The following is a 17,156-nucleotide window of genomic DNA, read 5'->3' as shown; positions in this document are numbered from 1 at the left end:
CTGCATGGATCTGCACCCTGCTGGAAACAGGACAACAACAGCCTTGTTCGTCTGCAAAAAGTTCAAGTGCTAAATCCGTATTTGAATTAATTTAGAGTCATAATACTACCTAAGTACAAAAGCTTAAAAAGCAGTTGTCTATGAAAGACGCACATCTATAAAAAATTAACAATTTATCTTAGTTTTTTTTCAATGTTTGGGTTTTTAAAAACCCTATGCCATGAATTCAAAAATACCAATTAAACAAATTTAAACAGAACACACTAAGAATGTTCTGAAAGCAGACACACGAAACATTAATCAAGTGTAAGGAGATAAATAATTTGAGTTAGTATCTTATGTATTTTTTACCATAGTAAAGTAAATTCACATTTTTTATCCAAAGAGTAAGTGTCTTTTGGATATATGTGCCCAAAAATAAGAAAGGGTTGGTTTTGCTGACCTGACAGACCATTCACTAGGCACAAGTGATTCACCATCAGCTGCATTTGGGAAATGAAGACGTAAGAGCGTTTTCTTCTCAATCTCAAACTGACTAAATAGTTTGCTGAGCCTGTTGGGGTATGTAAAAGAGCTGCTGTCACTTTAGAGCAGACAGTGAACCAAAAATTACATGATTTTTTCAAATGAAATTCATGACTAGTGAATCAATTTCCACTGAAATAACCCAGTTCTGCATCATCAGGGAACTCCACAGGGTAAATTCAGTGAGTTGTTTGCATTAGTGGCACAGGAACTCCCTGGTCTGGGGCAGCCAAGTGTGAGGGAGACAGAGGGCCACATCAGTGACACTTTCCTGTCCTTGCAGCACTTTTGTAGCGTACATGACCTTCAAAAATCTACCATAAGGAAAGATACAGCAATCCCGTTGTGTTCTAGGATGCCATCCTTTTCCTGGAAGAGAGACACAACCTTTTGCTCCAGGAACATTCTGGAAAATCGTGAATATTTTCACTTAAGGGCCAAAATCTCAGGTATCTTTTGGTTTTACCAAAACCCAAAGAAAACCTGAAATAAACCAAAGAATACCTGTAAACCTTTTCAATGGCATGTTGGACGTTTCCCTAATCATGTGAATCAAAAGCTGCAGATTTTGTATTAGCAGAAGTCACAACCTTAAACCACTGGCAGATTCTGATAAGTTATTCAAACAGTGCTATACTTATAGCTGTGCACAGCCAAAGCTCTCCAGCACTGTAACAACCAAGGTCAACTTAGTTGGTTGAAGTTCTGTTTTTTAAATCACTTCTATAAAAAATTTTAGCCCCAGGGCTTTTAATTTTCTTAGTACAGCTACCATATTTCTCAGCATTTGGTATTAAACCACACTGAAATAATTTTATAAAAGCATTTTTTTAGTTTGACTGTTCCAAAGTAGACTGTCCAAGGATAGATAACTTACAATACACATCCATTAATAAAGTTGTAACATGGCCAGAAAACAGCTGTGATAGTACTTAAAAAAAAAAATTATACCAGTTCATCACCATGCTTTGCCAAAAATGAGATAAATGCTGCTGCAATGAATTTTTCCCTTTGAAGGTCGGTGTCCATACTGTACATGAAATAAATCCTTGCCATTCATGCTTTACAAGGACACCATTAACATTCATGAACATTTCAGCTTTTACCATGTGATGAGTTTGGTTAACAAAATTCCAACTCCTTATCTTCTGTGGGTACTTCTTTCACAAAGCAAATAATTTTGTTTCTGCATGAGCGTGGACCTCCTGCACTTCAGTGAGTGTCTGTGAGCATGGTGAGCTGTGGCAGTGGAAGCCCTTTGCACACCAACTTGATGCTGAGAACAGCTGCTGAAGTGGGTGAGCTACTTCCACTGGGGTTGCTGATGTTGCTGAAATTGGTGCAGCACAGAACTGGTGCAGTTATTCAGAGCTCTGCAGCGTACAAGGCTCAAAGGTCAGACTGAGAGCGCTGCTTTGCAGGACTGATAACTCCAAAGAAACTTTCAGTCCTATATAGGATTTATTAAGCTCATTAAAATAACACCCAGTCCTAAATGAGCCACAGCTTTACTTACTCTCTGTTGTGGCTCCTGAAGCTCGGAGTGTGATTCCCTCACACAATAGCAGTGAGAAGCCACAGATCGAAAGCAGCTGCCACCATGTTTGCAGAGGGGAATGTGCTCTGAGCCGTCAGCAGTTTCTGTCCCAGAAGTGCTCAGCTACCGGTTTACCCCGTTCAGAGAGGTCTCTGTTTGAGTCACAGGTTCAAGTAACCTTCTCAGAAATGGAGCTACGGACTCGTCACTTCAAAACAAAAAACCCCCTCAAAACTGACTGTAAACCAGCCTTGGTTCATCTTCTGCCTCCCTCAGTTAGGCTGTATGCGTCTCTGCAAAGCCGTACCGCGCTACCGAATAATCAGAGGGGGAATGAAAAGGCAGGTCTTGCTATCAGCTCTTCTGTGAGATCTAAGGCTTATCACACAGCTCTTCTGCTAACCCTGAGGCTTACTTCTCAAGTACTTTCCAAATCTTGAATAAGTGATATATCAACTACTAAATATCTGTAGGCAATCCCTAGATATCCCCTCAATGCCTGTGAAAGTGTACGTATTTAAATGTACATCCAAAACATGCCTTGGTGATTTCTCAGTACTAAGAAACATCCTCGGTGTCTAACCCAGCACTTGGAAAGATCAACTGCCATTACAGTGCAGCTTTTAAGATGCTTCTTATTGTGGAATGGCTGCCTTTGGGTGGTAATAGGAGCAATAGCAGCTGGACATAAAGTAAGAAAGACATTTAGGAAAAGTTCTGTTAAAACTGCTCTGAGCTCCACAAAATCCTAGAATTAATAAGGGAATCTGGACATCTTAGAAAAGTGTTGTACTAAAGCAGAATTTATTTCAGTTAACTAAAGGAATTCTGCCTTGTGGTTTGGGGATTAAAAAAATCTTGAAAAAATATTGTCCTTGGTTTGTCAACTGTCCTTTGGACACATATCTTCAAATGGACTGTAGAAAATCAAGGGTTGTGTAACCTAAGATATACCAGCAATGCAGACTGCATATCCAAAATAAAAACTATATGTAATGACCTTATGTATATGATCTTATTGATCAGTAAGCAAGATATTTTCTCCCTGTAAACTACATAGGCTAGAAGAGTAGCAGTTAATAGCAGGGGAGGAAATTGCATCGTTCATGGTACAAATAGAAGGTTCAGCTCATGTTAGAAGGAGACCTGCCTTTCTTCTAAACAGAGCAGGTTGTCAGAGGTGTTTGACATGAGTGGATGAAGCACAAAACCTAACAGCAGCACAGTTTCAGAACAATTCAAATCACAGCCCACAGCAGCTCGTCAGTAAGTGGTCACCCAGTGCCACTCCAACACCTGATACAGCTGCTGAGAGGCACTCCCTAGAAATACTGGAAGTGATGTCATGTCAGAAAGCCAAAGATAGGACGGACAAAGAGTGCAGGAAAAAGATCTGCCATCCTTTGTGGTGCCCATGACAAAGCTGGGGAGATGCTGTTCACTCTTCCATCAATTCTGGCAACTTCTCAATGCTTCCTGAGGCAGCAAGAGGCAGCTCACAGGAGATTATGAACTACATCCGGTAGTCCCCATATTGACCCATGCTGCTCTACAGTGAAAGAACATTCTCAGAGTAACAAAAGATTGATGAGAATAATAATGCAAAGCTTGGGATGTGTACAATGAAAAAAAAGGGGTGTTTTCCTTAGAGCTTGTAATTTTTATTATCTTGATCCATTTGATAAATGCCATACAACAGGCTGTTCACACAGGCCTTAGTCAGCACAGAGAGATGACAAGGTACCTTGGCACTCCTGCTTTAGCCCATCACCTGATGTGAGTGCAGGGGAAAGGCAATGGAAATCACTTGCTACTGGTGAAAACTCTCCTTGCAATGGCCTCCAAATGCTGAGTGAGGACAGGGGAGGAGCACAGCTCTCTGATGCTCCTGAGTTCCATCAGACCACACAGGCAGCCTGCTTGCTGTGTATCCTCATGGTGTATTTACACTTCAGCTTCCCTAGAAGCACTAACACATCACTATTGCGTACAGAATGCTGCAGAAGGTCCTAAACCAGCAAAAAGTAGAGTAAGGGGCTGAACCAAATCATGTGGGCTTTGATGGTGTTGCTCAGAACATCGATACTCAAATATTTTCCTCTGGGAGACCCACATTTCTCACAGCTAATTGACAATCACCATTCTTGACACCAAGAGGCAAATAAAATGCAGCACTGGAAAGGCAATAAAAGCTGGCAAAGGGTCTCACCTTTTTTCTTTCCTTAAGATATCTGAGGGTCTCTCTGTGTGTAGGGTAAAAGAGAAGCTATTTCATTGGTATATGTAAAAACAGATTATCAAGCACAACTTTATCTCATGTTTCTGTTGCACCTTCTGGGTATCATCAGTGCACAGATGATTAGGGCTTCTTCTGTACATAAGACATTAACAGACCATAAAGGTAAGTTAGATGAACATTCAGTCTTATTAAATTTTCTACCTGAACTGCCTGTCTATTTAATTGCCTATCTCACACTGTTTCTATACACAAAGACAGTAAAGTGATCATTTTGCATTTCCCTGTAAAAAATGAAACAAACGAAATACCCTAAAAACCACACATAAAAAACCACTCTCAGAAATAATTTCTTTTTCATTGCTTTTTTCAGTTTCCTGTTACTTTTATCACTGTTTCCATACCATGATGTATTTTGCTGACTGTACAAACACTGCATACTGCCATGTATTAATCTGCAGCAAACAGTAGCATAAGATCTGTAATAGTGACCACATGGATTCAACACTGTCAAGTTCTTCATCATCTCTACCACACCTCCTTTTCTGACTGCTGTAGTACATTGGTCCTGACTTGTCAGCACAGTACAAAATGATGAACCAGTGCTAATATTTACTCAACACAATAGTGGATGTTCTTTCTCAACTTTTGCAATTTTCAGATTGTGAAAAGCTTGAGTTTATGCACCTGGACTGTATTACTCTTGCTTCCAGTTACTGCAGACAAATCACAAAGTTCTAATTGCCCCTCCTCAGCCAGTATTTATCATTTCTTCAAGAACTTTCAGGTTATTTCCCCTGGAATCATGTGGAGTCATTTTGGTACATAAATGTAGTTTACCCTCCAATTCCTAGTACTTAACTGGGATCCAAAGTTTCCCTCCTTCTCCCTGTATAGCTTTTGATATGTGAGTCATATTCCTATTTCATTTGGAGGTTTGCTGCTATGTTGCACCATTGCTGAACCTAAAAGGTTGCTACTTCCTCTGCTTATGTAGAGATAAATGCAGTCACTTCACATCAACGAAGGTCTCCCCATGCCATGTCATCCTAAATTCATGCATTTCTATTTACACTGCAGTCTGCTATTCCTCCCTTACATTAATCACAAAACACTTTGTGATCAACACCTTTGCAGTTTCTCTCAGAACCCATTTACAAGCCCTGTAAGCATTACTGTGCCTTTTCCTTCCATGTGAACCCCACTTCTCAGCATTTCTCCAGCACCTTTCCTGTGAGATTTCCTGTGCTAAAATACCTGAAACTTATCACAAAAGATTTCTGGAAGACAAATTCATTAGGTGTATTAATGTCATTTCATATCTTGCAAAATTGTCCCTTCCCCAAAAATGGAAAATATGAGAGCAAATTTCAGCTGTGTAACATTTAAAGGCAAGTCCATTAACAGAGTCAAACAAATTTTACAAAGTAAAAACTATTTTAAAAAATAGTTTTTAATTAAGTTTTTTATTAAAAAACCTTAAATTAATATTATAAATATTTAAAAAATTCTTATATTTTTATTTTTATTTTTTATTACTATTTTTTTAAAAAAACTATGCAATGTCAGATTTTATTTAGGATCTCTCATATTAGTAAGAATAATAAGATGCATGAGCCATGCTCTCTCCTTTGTTGGAGTGACTGCCAAGTGATGTCACAAAAAAGTTCATTGTTTATGTGTGAGAAAATTTGACAGGTCAGGCTGGTCAGTTAGAAATGAGATTGTTTATGTATAATAGTAATCACCATTTCTGGAAAAAAACCCCAAACAACAGAACCACCACTTGATGGGCTTGTTAAAAGTTTGTTAAAAGTTTGTGGCTTTTTGATGTACATTCAGGTAAGGCAGATTGACAATTCTGTACAATAGTAAGGGAGTCTATGAATCCTATCCAAAACCATAAATGTGGATAAAACCTTTTAGATGCTGAAATGCTTTTCTCGTAGGAGAAACCTGGTTTTGTTCATCACAAACATATTGTTCCATTAATGTAACTTTCCAGTAACATTGACTCAATCATTTGCCTCATGCCATGCATTTACTGGAATGTTTTCTAGTTTATCTTTAACCCTTTAGTCCCAGTTATTAAGCAGAGCTACAAGGAGCCAAAATTTGAAGTTTATTACATATGTTTGTCAATGTTACTTCATCACCTCCTCTCTTCTTCTATATTTTGTTTCCTTGTACTACACACTGCAACTGAAGTCTGGAATGGGCTGCCCTGGGCAGTGGTGGAATCACCATCCTTGAAGTGGATTTGGCACTTGGGGTCGTGATTTAGGGAACACAGTGGTGCTGGTTAATGGTTGGACTCAATGGTCTTAGAAGACTTTTCCAATCTTAATGATTCTATGATTCTACATCTAGACTGTGAGGGCTTTAAAGCAGAAACTGAACCCACTGTTCTGATTTGTCCTTTGCTTTGCAAAGGTATTAATTGACAAAGGTTACAAATTAGAATACTGGGATACAGCTTGTAAGCCAAGTGTGTTTGAGATCTCTGCAGACCGTATCAACACCTCAGTCAATAACTATGTTTGTTTAATGACTGTAGTAAGTACAAAACTAAGAACTGCCATACGAGGTCAGACTAAAGGTTCTTTTAGCTCAACATGTTGTATATTTAAACAGAAATTAGTACTTGATGCTTAGGAAACAGCATCTATAGAGTAAGTGCTGCCCTTGCTCTGCCCTCACAGCTTCTCATGATTAGCAGTTTAAAGATTAATTTGTGCTGAAAAGTATAAAGGGATCAATCTATCAAGAACCTTTTTTATCATTCTTTGAAACCATTTACAATTCTGATTTCCACAACATCCCATGGCAAAGACTTCCAAGATTTTAGTACTGTGAAGTACATCCCTTGTCTCTGTCACTTGCCTAATTATTTCCTTTGCTGCGTATCTTTTCTTGATACTTTGCAATGAGAAATAGCACTCATCTCTGACTTGACTAAATATTCTACAAGTGCCTTTATTATACCATCCAGTCACTTCTTTACCCAGCCTGAGAGCTGTCCTAAGGTGTCATTTCACTGACAGCCACTCCATCCTCTGATGGCCCCTCTCTGCACGGCTTCTCGTTCTGTGTCTCCTGGCAGTGCTGCAGAGGTGGAAGCACCACGTTCCCCAGGGACACAAGGATGATCATCCTCTCTTTCGTTCTCAATTGCTGTTCTAATAATATGTAAACTTCTGTTTGTCAGAAGTCTGGTCCCGTGGACAGGACACTCATCAGGAGGTGAAACACATTTTCTGGTGTGGTTTCTTTGGAAGGGAGTGTGGTCACTGCTCTCCAAGGCAATGCTGTGATGCAAACAGAGGTGTGGTAACTGGGGATCACAGGGAGACTCACTTCAAAAGCATGCACGTGATCCAAATTAAAATACTAACATGGACACACCCAAAAACCTTCCACGATGATTCCAAGATTTCTCCAGAATAGTAACAGCTTCTTCAGGGCTCATTTTTATGCATGCATAGTCAGGATTATTTTTCCTTTGATCATTAGCTTGCATTTGTAAGCACTGAATTTCAGTTGCTGTCATTCAGCTCTTCATTGTCAACTTTTGTCTTGACAATTATACTAATAACAATCTATAAATTATCAAGAGTAGATGTGATTATTTTCAAGTAATTGATGGCTCTGTTATACAATACAGGTCCCAATACCTGTATTTGAAACCTCTATTCATAGACACTTCTCTGTAAACCAGGTGGTCTAGAAGATGACCAAACCTTCTGGACCACAGCTTGGTTTTGTTACCAGCTGCTCCTGTGGGATCTTACAAAAAGGTTCTTTGAAAAACCATTAACACCAGCCAGAGTCATTCTTCTCTAAATATTGACCCTAAGATCTGTGGGATATCCTATAAAAATGTTAACTCTTGTCCAAACCAAGATGTGTTCACATGTTATCTGCTAATTCTATTTCTTTTGACAGGTGCTACTAATCTGCATGCAATGGAGCTCAGATTAGCGCTGTGGAGTCCCTCATGCTCCTTCTTAATCCATTCAGTATGAGCACATATAAGTGATTAATAGAAGATGATTTCACAAAACCCCAACAAAATCTAAATAAATGCAGTGAAGAACCTGAAGGAAGAAAAAAATCCTCATTGTTTCTGGTGTGCTCCTCTGAAGGAATGGAGTGCAAATTTTGTGGGTGTTGTGTGAGACATCTAGGAAAGCCCAAGTAGGGGAACTGCTATTTTCAGACAAAAGTGTCTTTCTGACAGATGTTTTAAATGCTCGTTTTGGTTTAGTGTTTTGTTATAGTCTCCTGCTCATACTGCTGGCCTTTACCATTTTGTAAGAGTCAACCTAATTCCTCTTTTTGGTGCGGCATGAGAAGAATGATTCTTTTCTATACAGGTCAATCATATCAATTTCTTGTGAAAGTCTTTAGAGACTTAATAGATTTGCAGCAATATTTTATATCAGGACTCGTAATGAGATAATATCAAAATAGCACTGTAATCCACATTTGCTCTGTGTAATAGAAGAAAAACAGACTGAGGTGTATTTCCTTTTAGTGTTTCAATATTACCAACATAAAGTTTTAATAATAAACAAAGATTATTACATAATTACACAGGCAGAAAGGATGAATTTCCTTTTGTCAAAACCAAAATATCTGTATTTGTATGAATGTACATTTACAAATACTTGACTTTAATTAAATTGTTCTAATAGTTTGAATGCAAGAAACAATTAACTAGTTAATTTTTTTTTGCCAGTGTCAGAATGCCAGTGCCATAAAATGTGCTGCAAAAACTATATGAAAAATATATGGATAAGAAGGAACAACAAAAAGGGATTGCACATGAAAATGTGCAGAGCCAAGAAACTGTACTAATGCTAAAAGTCAAATGAATGGACAAAGAAATGCTATTTACAACATAGCTGGCCATCACAATCACTCCATTGATTAAAAAAAAATAATTAGCCCATTTCTTTCAATATTAGGCCACATTTAAATTTTGCCATTATTTGAGCTGTCTCTTTCCAAATATTTTAACTTTCAGAAGCAATTATTAAACAATGAGTTTATTGCTATATTTTAATATTCAAAGACCAGCCCAAAATAAAGCACTGTATTCGTCACTCAGGAAGTATTATAAAAAATGATGCAATTTTAATTTTTGGATAGTTATGAGCACTGAAGCTGGACACTGAATGGAAGGAAATCTGTCCAGTTCAGTGGATTTGGTGGTCTCTTCACTTTAAATGTTCAGAGTTTCAAGGGTGACAAGGTTGTATTTCAATGTCCCTCCCAAGCAGGAGCACAGTTAAGACTTGTACCTTGAAGCAAGCCACACTTAAGCCAGATAAAACACTTTTATCAAGATTGTAACAAGAAATCAATTGGTTTTGGGTGTCCCAAAATATGCTCAGCAGTTTACAATGAAATGAGGAAGCTGGGCTTGTGGTAATAGTGACACTGTAGGTAAACAAGACAGTCATGGGCATTGCAATGTTACATGTGCAGCTCTAAACTGCAATTTCTTCATAAGACAATGAATATTGCCAGAGTTACCCAGGTCCGATATTGAACCCCTCTCAGTAATTTTAATTTAGAGAAGTCTCATGGCATGGGCAGAAAGGACCTCTGCTTAACTCTTTGTTACCATCTTTATACCTCAATTTATACCTCAGATGATTGCTCAGTTTAGGATTGAAGAATACAGTCTGCACTGCAAATCACACATTTGGAATAGAGTCCTGAAAACTTTCATCAGGCAACAAAATTTCTGGATTTCTACCTACTGAAGGTAATACTGCTTGGAGGTTACTTGATTTTGAGGACAGTTGTCTTCTAAAGGCTGATTTTGAGAAAAGATCAGTGATAACATATTAATAAATGGCTGATTCTTCAAAACAATTAGTAAAGCTTTTCCACTAAAATAAAAGGTTTACTTACAGATGACCAAATCTTAGAGCTTGTGAGTGCCTGCTCAGTATTACTGAAATCAGAATTGCATCCACAGCTTGCCAGTGTACAGAAGGAGCAGGTGCTTAACTGTTCTATATTCCCCAAATCCTACTTCAAGCCAGTTTTCTGCTTGTGAAGTCACTCCTATTCCTTCACCATAGAGCAGTTGTATCAATACAGAGGTTGATTTGAGAATAACCTTTACTAAAATACACCATCTTCTTCCAAGTCACTTCTGTCTTAGAAAATACAGATGTGAAATAATTAAAAAATAATTTCTGCTCTTCAGTTCAGTAAGCAGGTTTAAGTATGTATCTCTGCTAAAAAGTGACTCCACTGAGATGCAAGATGGAAAGCACAACGCTCAAAAACTTGCATTTCCTTGTAAAACAAAGATGATTTTCTAAACCCTGCATCTCAAGCCAAACCTTGCATCCAAAAGTTCAAACCTGTTCTCTCCCATCTGCATGTCTCCACATGTCATAGGGATTCAGCAGCCCAAACTGTGCCATTATTATCTTCAAGTTTTGGCTTTGCTGGTCTTGAGTGCAGGTATAAATGGGAAATGTTGCAATTATCTGGAAGTACATTATCTTTCTGGTGGATCATGTGAGCTGAAATAAACTGCAGCTCGTTCTTACACCACTGCATAAACAGACTCAGATTGAGTTGAAATGTGTCACTGTGGTGGATGTGCTCCTGGCCATGGGCATTGCATCATTTCAGTGAGAAGATGCCATTTTTAAAAATGTCACTTCTTCCCTTTAATGCAATAACTATTGAGCTTTAAAGGCTGGTTTTATTATTGTGATCTAGAAACGCATACATGGTAAGTCCCCTTCAGAGAATTGGCTGTAATCTTTAGATCACTTACCTAAAGTGTTGTAATACAATCTGACACAATGATAAAATATCACTTTAGATTTCAACTTCATCACCCCCAAAGTCTAATGGTGTTCATTGCATACAATCCCCCAAAACATTAAATTAAAAAAAGTGCATCAAGATGAGCTTAAGGAGTATTTCTGCGATACTGGTAACTGGTTTGCATATTCATCAGTAAAGGAGGTTTTTATTGCAGTAAAGAGGATGCTCTAGGGTAGGGAAAAAAAGTTAGCAGCACTGTTCATATGGAATTGTTTCCCCTCTAAAGCCATCTCATAGACCTAAAATACCAGAGTCTGTGAGATAACTGTCTGGGTTCAATAATGTTACAAATCATGCATGGAAAATGAAAAATGTTACTTCAAGTTACTGACAACTTTAATGTGAAATCAACAAACTTGGTCTTTAAGAGTAAATACATTTCCCTTTCTGCCTGTTTCCAAAAAGAACGAGTACTTCCTGTCAATGCATCCAACAGTGTATTGTGAAACACAAGGCAAACCAGGGCAGCCTCACTGAAGGCTTCTCTGAAGACCCTTTTTGTCAGTCCTTTATTTACAGATTATTATTTCCAAGCAAAGATGCACCATAGGTCTTTAATATTTAACAGATTACCTCTTAAGAGGAAAAGCAAGGAAAAAAATAGAAATATTCCATGACACTTTCACCCACTTGAAATCATAAGCACATGGAAGTCAAGCAAAGCCAAACCAGTATTTCACAGAGCCCCAGAATTACACTAAAACATACACAAGATTCTTCACTGGTAAAGGAAAAAAATGCACTGAAAAACATCAAAACGAACACCTACATTTTAACATATAATGGAAGAATTATCTTGAGCTGTAAAGTGTCTTGGTTCTAACACACAGGTCTAGAAGTTACTACCAGTAAACACAGAACTCCTGATAGGTGTTCTTTTGCTTCTAGAATAAATTGGTACCTGTTTCACAGTCCTAACCCAAAGGTACTAGGACATATTTCAGATGATTAAAAGCCATTTCTCATTAGAAAAAGGCACCTACTAAACCAAACACTGAGGTTATTTTGTCTGTGATCTTATTTTGCTTTGATATAAAGACAGTAATTGAATTTGTCTTTAAGTTTAAAAGGTGGAAAAGGCCTTTAAAATAATATGACAGTAGAAAATGAATGAACTGACAGGATAAATATGCACATCTATTTCCAAAACTTCAAAATTTATAAAAGTTTCTTGGGTGCCACCAAAGTATAATGAGTTCATATAGGCAATATACACACTGTACTTTTTCCATATGCTTTATCAGGGCTTCTGTATCATGACTGGCTTTAAAAATAATTTTGTGGCCAGTATTCAATTCTCCAAATTGCAGAGTTAATTACTGGTCTTACTTGAAGAAGTTCAGTAAGAATCCTTGAAGGATGTGGATACTACTAAGGAGTGAAAGGGGAATCAGGAGTGCACTATAGCTTTGGAATGTCACCGTAAGACTCAAATTGTTTCTTTACACCCACAGCCCCAAATTATCTCAAGGTAAAATCCTGGAACTGTTTAATGGTCATCTTGCGATCCACATAATATTTTACTTGTTCAAGAACTTGGACTGCTCTGAGGGCACAAAGCACTTCATCTCACTTGCAAACTGGTGTGGGACATCCCAGCTCTAAGAGCTTCTTTTTAATAAATCCTCTGGACACAGCTGCTTTTTGGGAAGGGGAAAAAGCAGGGAGGCAAAACTGAGTCATCTTTTAAATGAAGCCACTACCATCTGCACAATTGTTACCTATTAGACACACAAACTCTTCAGCTTTCTAGATATTTCTTCTGACCTCTGTCATAGAGAACTTCCCAGTGAAGATGCAAAATGCAAAATGCAAATGGACTGATAACTGAAGCTCTGCATGTACTTTTTGCCACACTTCCACATGTAGATGAAGATTTTACACCATGACCAGTTGAGGTAATTTTCTGAACACCTCGTACAACAAGAAAGGGACAGCCACACTTCTTCCACCTACCTGTTCTGGTGGAGAGAATTCTTCCATATTGTACATTGATACGCAAAAGTATTTTGAATGGAGAAACAAAGAAAGGAAGTGATTCAGAGGCTTTGAACCACAGTTCAAAAATTGACATTCTTCCATGCAAACGCCTGCAAAGAGACTGGGCCTAACAGTGCCTGCAAACTGGGCTGAGTCTGCTCCCTCACAGAACACACCAGGTGACTACTCGAGCAACCTTGGAGGTCACACAGTGACACAGCCCACATCCAACTACCAAACGTCATCATCTTACAACACAAGGTTCATAAAACAGCAGAATTTTTTAACGATGAGTCAGAGCTAAACCAGCATGGCTACCATTAGCCTAAGACATACTAACTTTAGTTCTTTCTAGAACTAATCCAAACATCTAAAGAAAACTTGGACAACACCTGGCAAAGGTCTTCTACGCATCCAAGGTACTAATCCTAAAATTGTATTGCTAACTTTTTTGGGTCAAAGTGGTTCTTCACAGAACTTCCACTGGTTATTCTAGAGTCACAACAGCAGCACAGCTGACATACAATATCCTTAAAATTACAAAGTTAAATGACAGATATTGCAAAATGGGGGGGAAAAGGTCAATGACACTATTCAGATCATCATGTACTTCTGATAATTTAACACCATTGTAGGAGAGTTTAAGTGCTGTTCACTTCAGAGGAGGTCTGTGTCACACACAGTAAAATACCATCCTAACAGAGCACTGTCATCCCTTAGCTATGACCTCTGCTAAAGACTTTGAAAGACAATGTCAAAGTGAAAATTGTCTATGTGAAACCTGTCAGATGCTGCACTTCTTGCACTTGAGACCCTACAGCTGATCAAGATCATCGAACGGAGAATAAGTCCAACCACGTCCCACCAACCAGAGCAGCAGTTCACACCCAAGCACACCCTGATGGTTGAGCAGTACCTATCATTGGCACACAGCTCCAACTGGAAGGTGATGGTTTCTGTCCCAGCCCTTCAACTGTGCACTCCAGAGAACCTCAACACAAACAGCCATTTCACCAGGAAACGTGGAGCCTGAGGAGGTGCTCCAGACCAAGAAGTGTAGGACATCCAGTCATGTTTGCTGTTTTTTCCACTTCCACCCTGGTTCCACTTACTGGACCTGGATATTTCAAACACCCATATCCAGTCTGTCTTATTTTTCATTTCAGCTTTCTCCCTTCTTCTTCTCTGCCGTGGCTAGACTCGTTCTCAGTTGGGGCATTACAACTGGGTGCCGGAGGTCAAAATTCGGCTGGATCTCGCCCACAGCCCGTCGGCTCCTTTTCCCCTGCCAGCTCCCGACCCGGCGGCCGTCGCCCGGTGCTGCCCCGCCGCTGTCGCCGCCGCCGCAGCCGGGGGGCAGCGCACGGCGGGCTGCGGGGCCGGGGGCGGCCGGCCGCCCCACCTCGCACCGCGGGCCGCCCGGAGCGGGGCCCCCGCCAAACTTTGCGGCCCGCGGGGAGCCGGGGCCCGGCCCGGCCGCCGCCCCCGCCGCCCCCGCAGCACCCCGGGCAGGAGGTGAAGCAACCTGGCGCCGGCTCCTGCACTTTGCACAGCGGGCGCAGAGCCGCCTCCATCCCTGCGCCTCCCGGCAGCGCTAAGGCGCATTTTTTCGCACTAATCTGCACATTCAGCACGTCCAGAGCGCCTATGACTTTACCTGGACTTTCTCCACTCTCCGGGCTCATCACACCGCGATCGCCTCCCCATCCTACCGCTAACTCTCGCTCTCCTTCACTCCTTCCTCCTTCCCTCTTGCAAGGCCTGCTAAGATCAAGCCCGATGGAAAGTACAGAGAGAAAGAGAAAGAGAGAGGCAGCGGGAAGGGAGGGGAGCCGCTCCATCCCTCCCTGCCCCCCCCCGGGCACACACGCCAGTCCTTTTCCCCCCACCCCAGCCCTTCCCTCGGCGATTTCCTCCGCTCTTCGGCAACTACGAGGGCTCGGCGGAGCGGCTCCGAACGCGCCCCCGCTGCCCTCGGCGGCGCCCCGGCCGGCGCCCCCCCCGCCGCCCGCCCGCCCCGCGGCCCCCGGTACCTCGTAAAGGTCCCCCGAAGCCATGCTGGGGTGCGGGACTGGGATCCTCCGCGCCGTCTCCCTCTCTCCACCTCTCCCGCTCCCCCACTCGCTCTCTCTGTTGAGTAAACTGTGTTTTGCAGAATGACAGGCTTTGGGGCTGGCTGTGCGCAGAATCAGAGGCGAGGAGAGCGGAGAGGCAGGCGGCGGGGCTGGCGTAACCAGCAGCAGCAGCAGCTCGGGCGCACAGCGCCGGGAGCCGCGTCTCCCCCGCGGCGGCGGGGCCGGCGCCCCCCGCCCTCCCCTCACACCCCGCCCGCCGCCGCCGCCTCCCGCCCCGGGCGGGGACCGGGATCGGGACGGGTCCCCCCGCGCCCTCCCTCAGGGAAAGTCCCCGGGCCGCTCTGACGGCGGCCTCTCCTTCTTCTTCCTCCTCCTCCTCCTCCTCCCATTCCCCCCCCCCCGCCCCAAACTCTTTCCGCGGCCAAAATAAATAAATAAAAAAATATAATAAAAAAATAAAAATAGAGGGGCGGGCGAGAAGGGTGGGTGCCAGAGCGGGCGCTCGGCGGGGAGGGCCGCGCCGCCCGCCCAAGGTCACCACGGGGAGAGGCGGGCGCGGGGCCTGGGGCGGCCCTGGCGGCACCTTCCGCCCCCCCGGCGCCGCGTGGCCGCCCCGCCGTCCGCGGCCACCGCCGAGGGACGCGAGGGGCCGGGAGCGCCCGGGGAGCGGCGGCCCGGGCGGCGCGGCGGGGCTCGGGGACACCTCTCGTCCCCGCTCCCCTCCGGGCACGGCGATGCCTCTCCCGCTGCCCCTCAGGCATTTCTGCAGGTTCGCCAACCCGCTCGGGGACATGAAAGCCAGCGGCCTCCCGCCTCCTGCCCCTCACGTGGAGGCGGCGGCCGGAATTTTGAAGGGACTGGGGGATGCGCGGCGACACGAAGCCATCCGCCATCGCCACTTTAGAGCCACCCGTGTCGTTTCTTGGAGGAAAAAATGCCGCCCCATGACCGCTGGTGTCCCCGCGGTGCTTACCTGAGAGACGAGGAACGTGTGAAGGTGATGGCGAGTGAGCCGGGCTTCGTTCTGACTGACCACAGGCCTTGGCCGGCCATCACCGCAGAGCTCCTCGTGTGCGGAGCCCCAGCCCGGGGAGCTTCTCTCACAGGAACCCGGCCGTGAGTGACCCCAGGCCGGACATTGGCCAGAACGGCCTGGACGCAACCCTAGAGCAGGGTGGTTGGAGCAGATGACCCACTACGGTCCCTTCACCATGACTGATGCTGTGCATTGGTCATTCCGGGAAGACGAGTGAGCTTACAAAGAGGGGAAGCAGAACTTTGCGCCGGTGATGGGCTCCGGAGGAGGCGGGAGTCGGGGTGTGGCAAAGAACCCTGAGTACGATGCCGTGGCCACCGGAAAGGTAAGGGCTGCTCCCTGTGGAGACTGACATGTGGAACACGTCGTGTTCCTGCAGCTTCGGGCTGTGGAGGATGTGCTTCTCCAGGTAAAGTGTTGAGTGTCCTCTCAGTATTTTATTTATTGGTAGGAAAGAGCACCCTGAGGGTGTTCGCTGACCAGTTCTTCACACCTTGGCTCCCCAGCCAGCCAGCTCTAGTTGTTACTGAGTTTCAGACTCGCTGTTCTCACCTCATGGCAGACCTGTGGCAGCCATTCCCTGTAACCTGCGATCAGTGCTGGATGTTGTAGGGTCTGGCTTTGCTGTGGTTTTGTTCGTCTTCGTTGTGTTTGTTCTTTTTCCCGTCTTGATTTTCCATGTGAATGCGAGAATTGGCACTGCCCAGAGCATGGGTTGGAGAGGGTTATTGAATGTGGTAATGGTTAATAAAAGTCGCTGGTATTGAGCACTGAATTATTTCCAAAATTTCATTTATGACCGAAAATCCTGGTGTGGTTCAAGTGATGAGAAGCCAAAGACTCTTCTAGTTTAGAGGATTCCTTTTTAAAATATCAATATTGGGTATTTTGAACATTGTCACT

The 17,156-nt window shown here is 42.9% G+C and overlaps 1 protein-coding gene across 1 annotated transcript in view; it reads right to left on the bottom strand.

Annotated features, from left to right (window-relative positions):
• The window catches only part of CDYL2 (chromodomain Y like 2), a 57,483-nt gene extending 42,036 nt beyond the window's left edge, over window positions 1-15,447 (bottom strand). Inside the window, exon 1 of the mRNA XM_063410876.1 lies at window positions 15,176-15,447. Within this exon, the coding sequence (XP_063266946.1) occupies window positions 15,176-15,199 (24 nt within the window). The 5' untranslated portion in view covers window positions 15,200-15,447. The remainder of the gene's footprint in view (window positions 1-15,175) is intronic.
• Window positions 15,448-17,156: the final 1,709 nt, after the last annotated feature.

This window comes from Prinia subflava, chromosome 13, assembly GCF_021018805.1.
Source record: "Prinia subflava isolate CZ2003 ecotype Zambia chromosome 13, Cam_Psub_1.2, whole genome shotgun sequence".
In the NCBI taxonomy this organism is placed as follows: domain Eukaryota; kingdom Metazoa; phylum Chordata; class Aves; order Passeriformes; family Cisticolidae; genus Prinia; species Prinia subflava.
The sequence above is the reverse complement of the archived record's forward strand: the minus strand, read 5'-3'. Positions and strand labels throughout refer to the sequence as shown.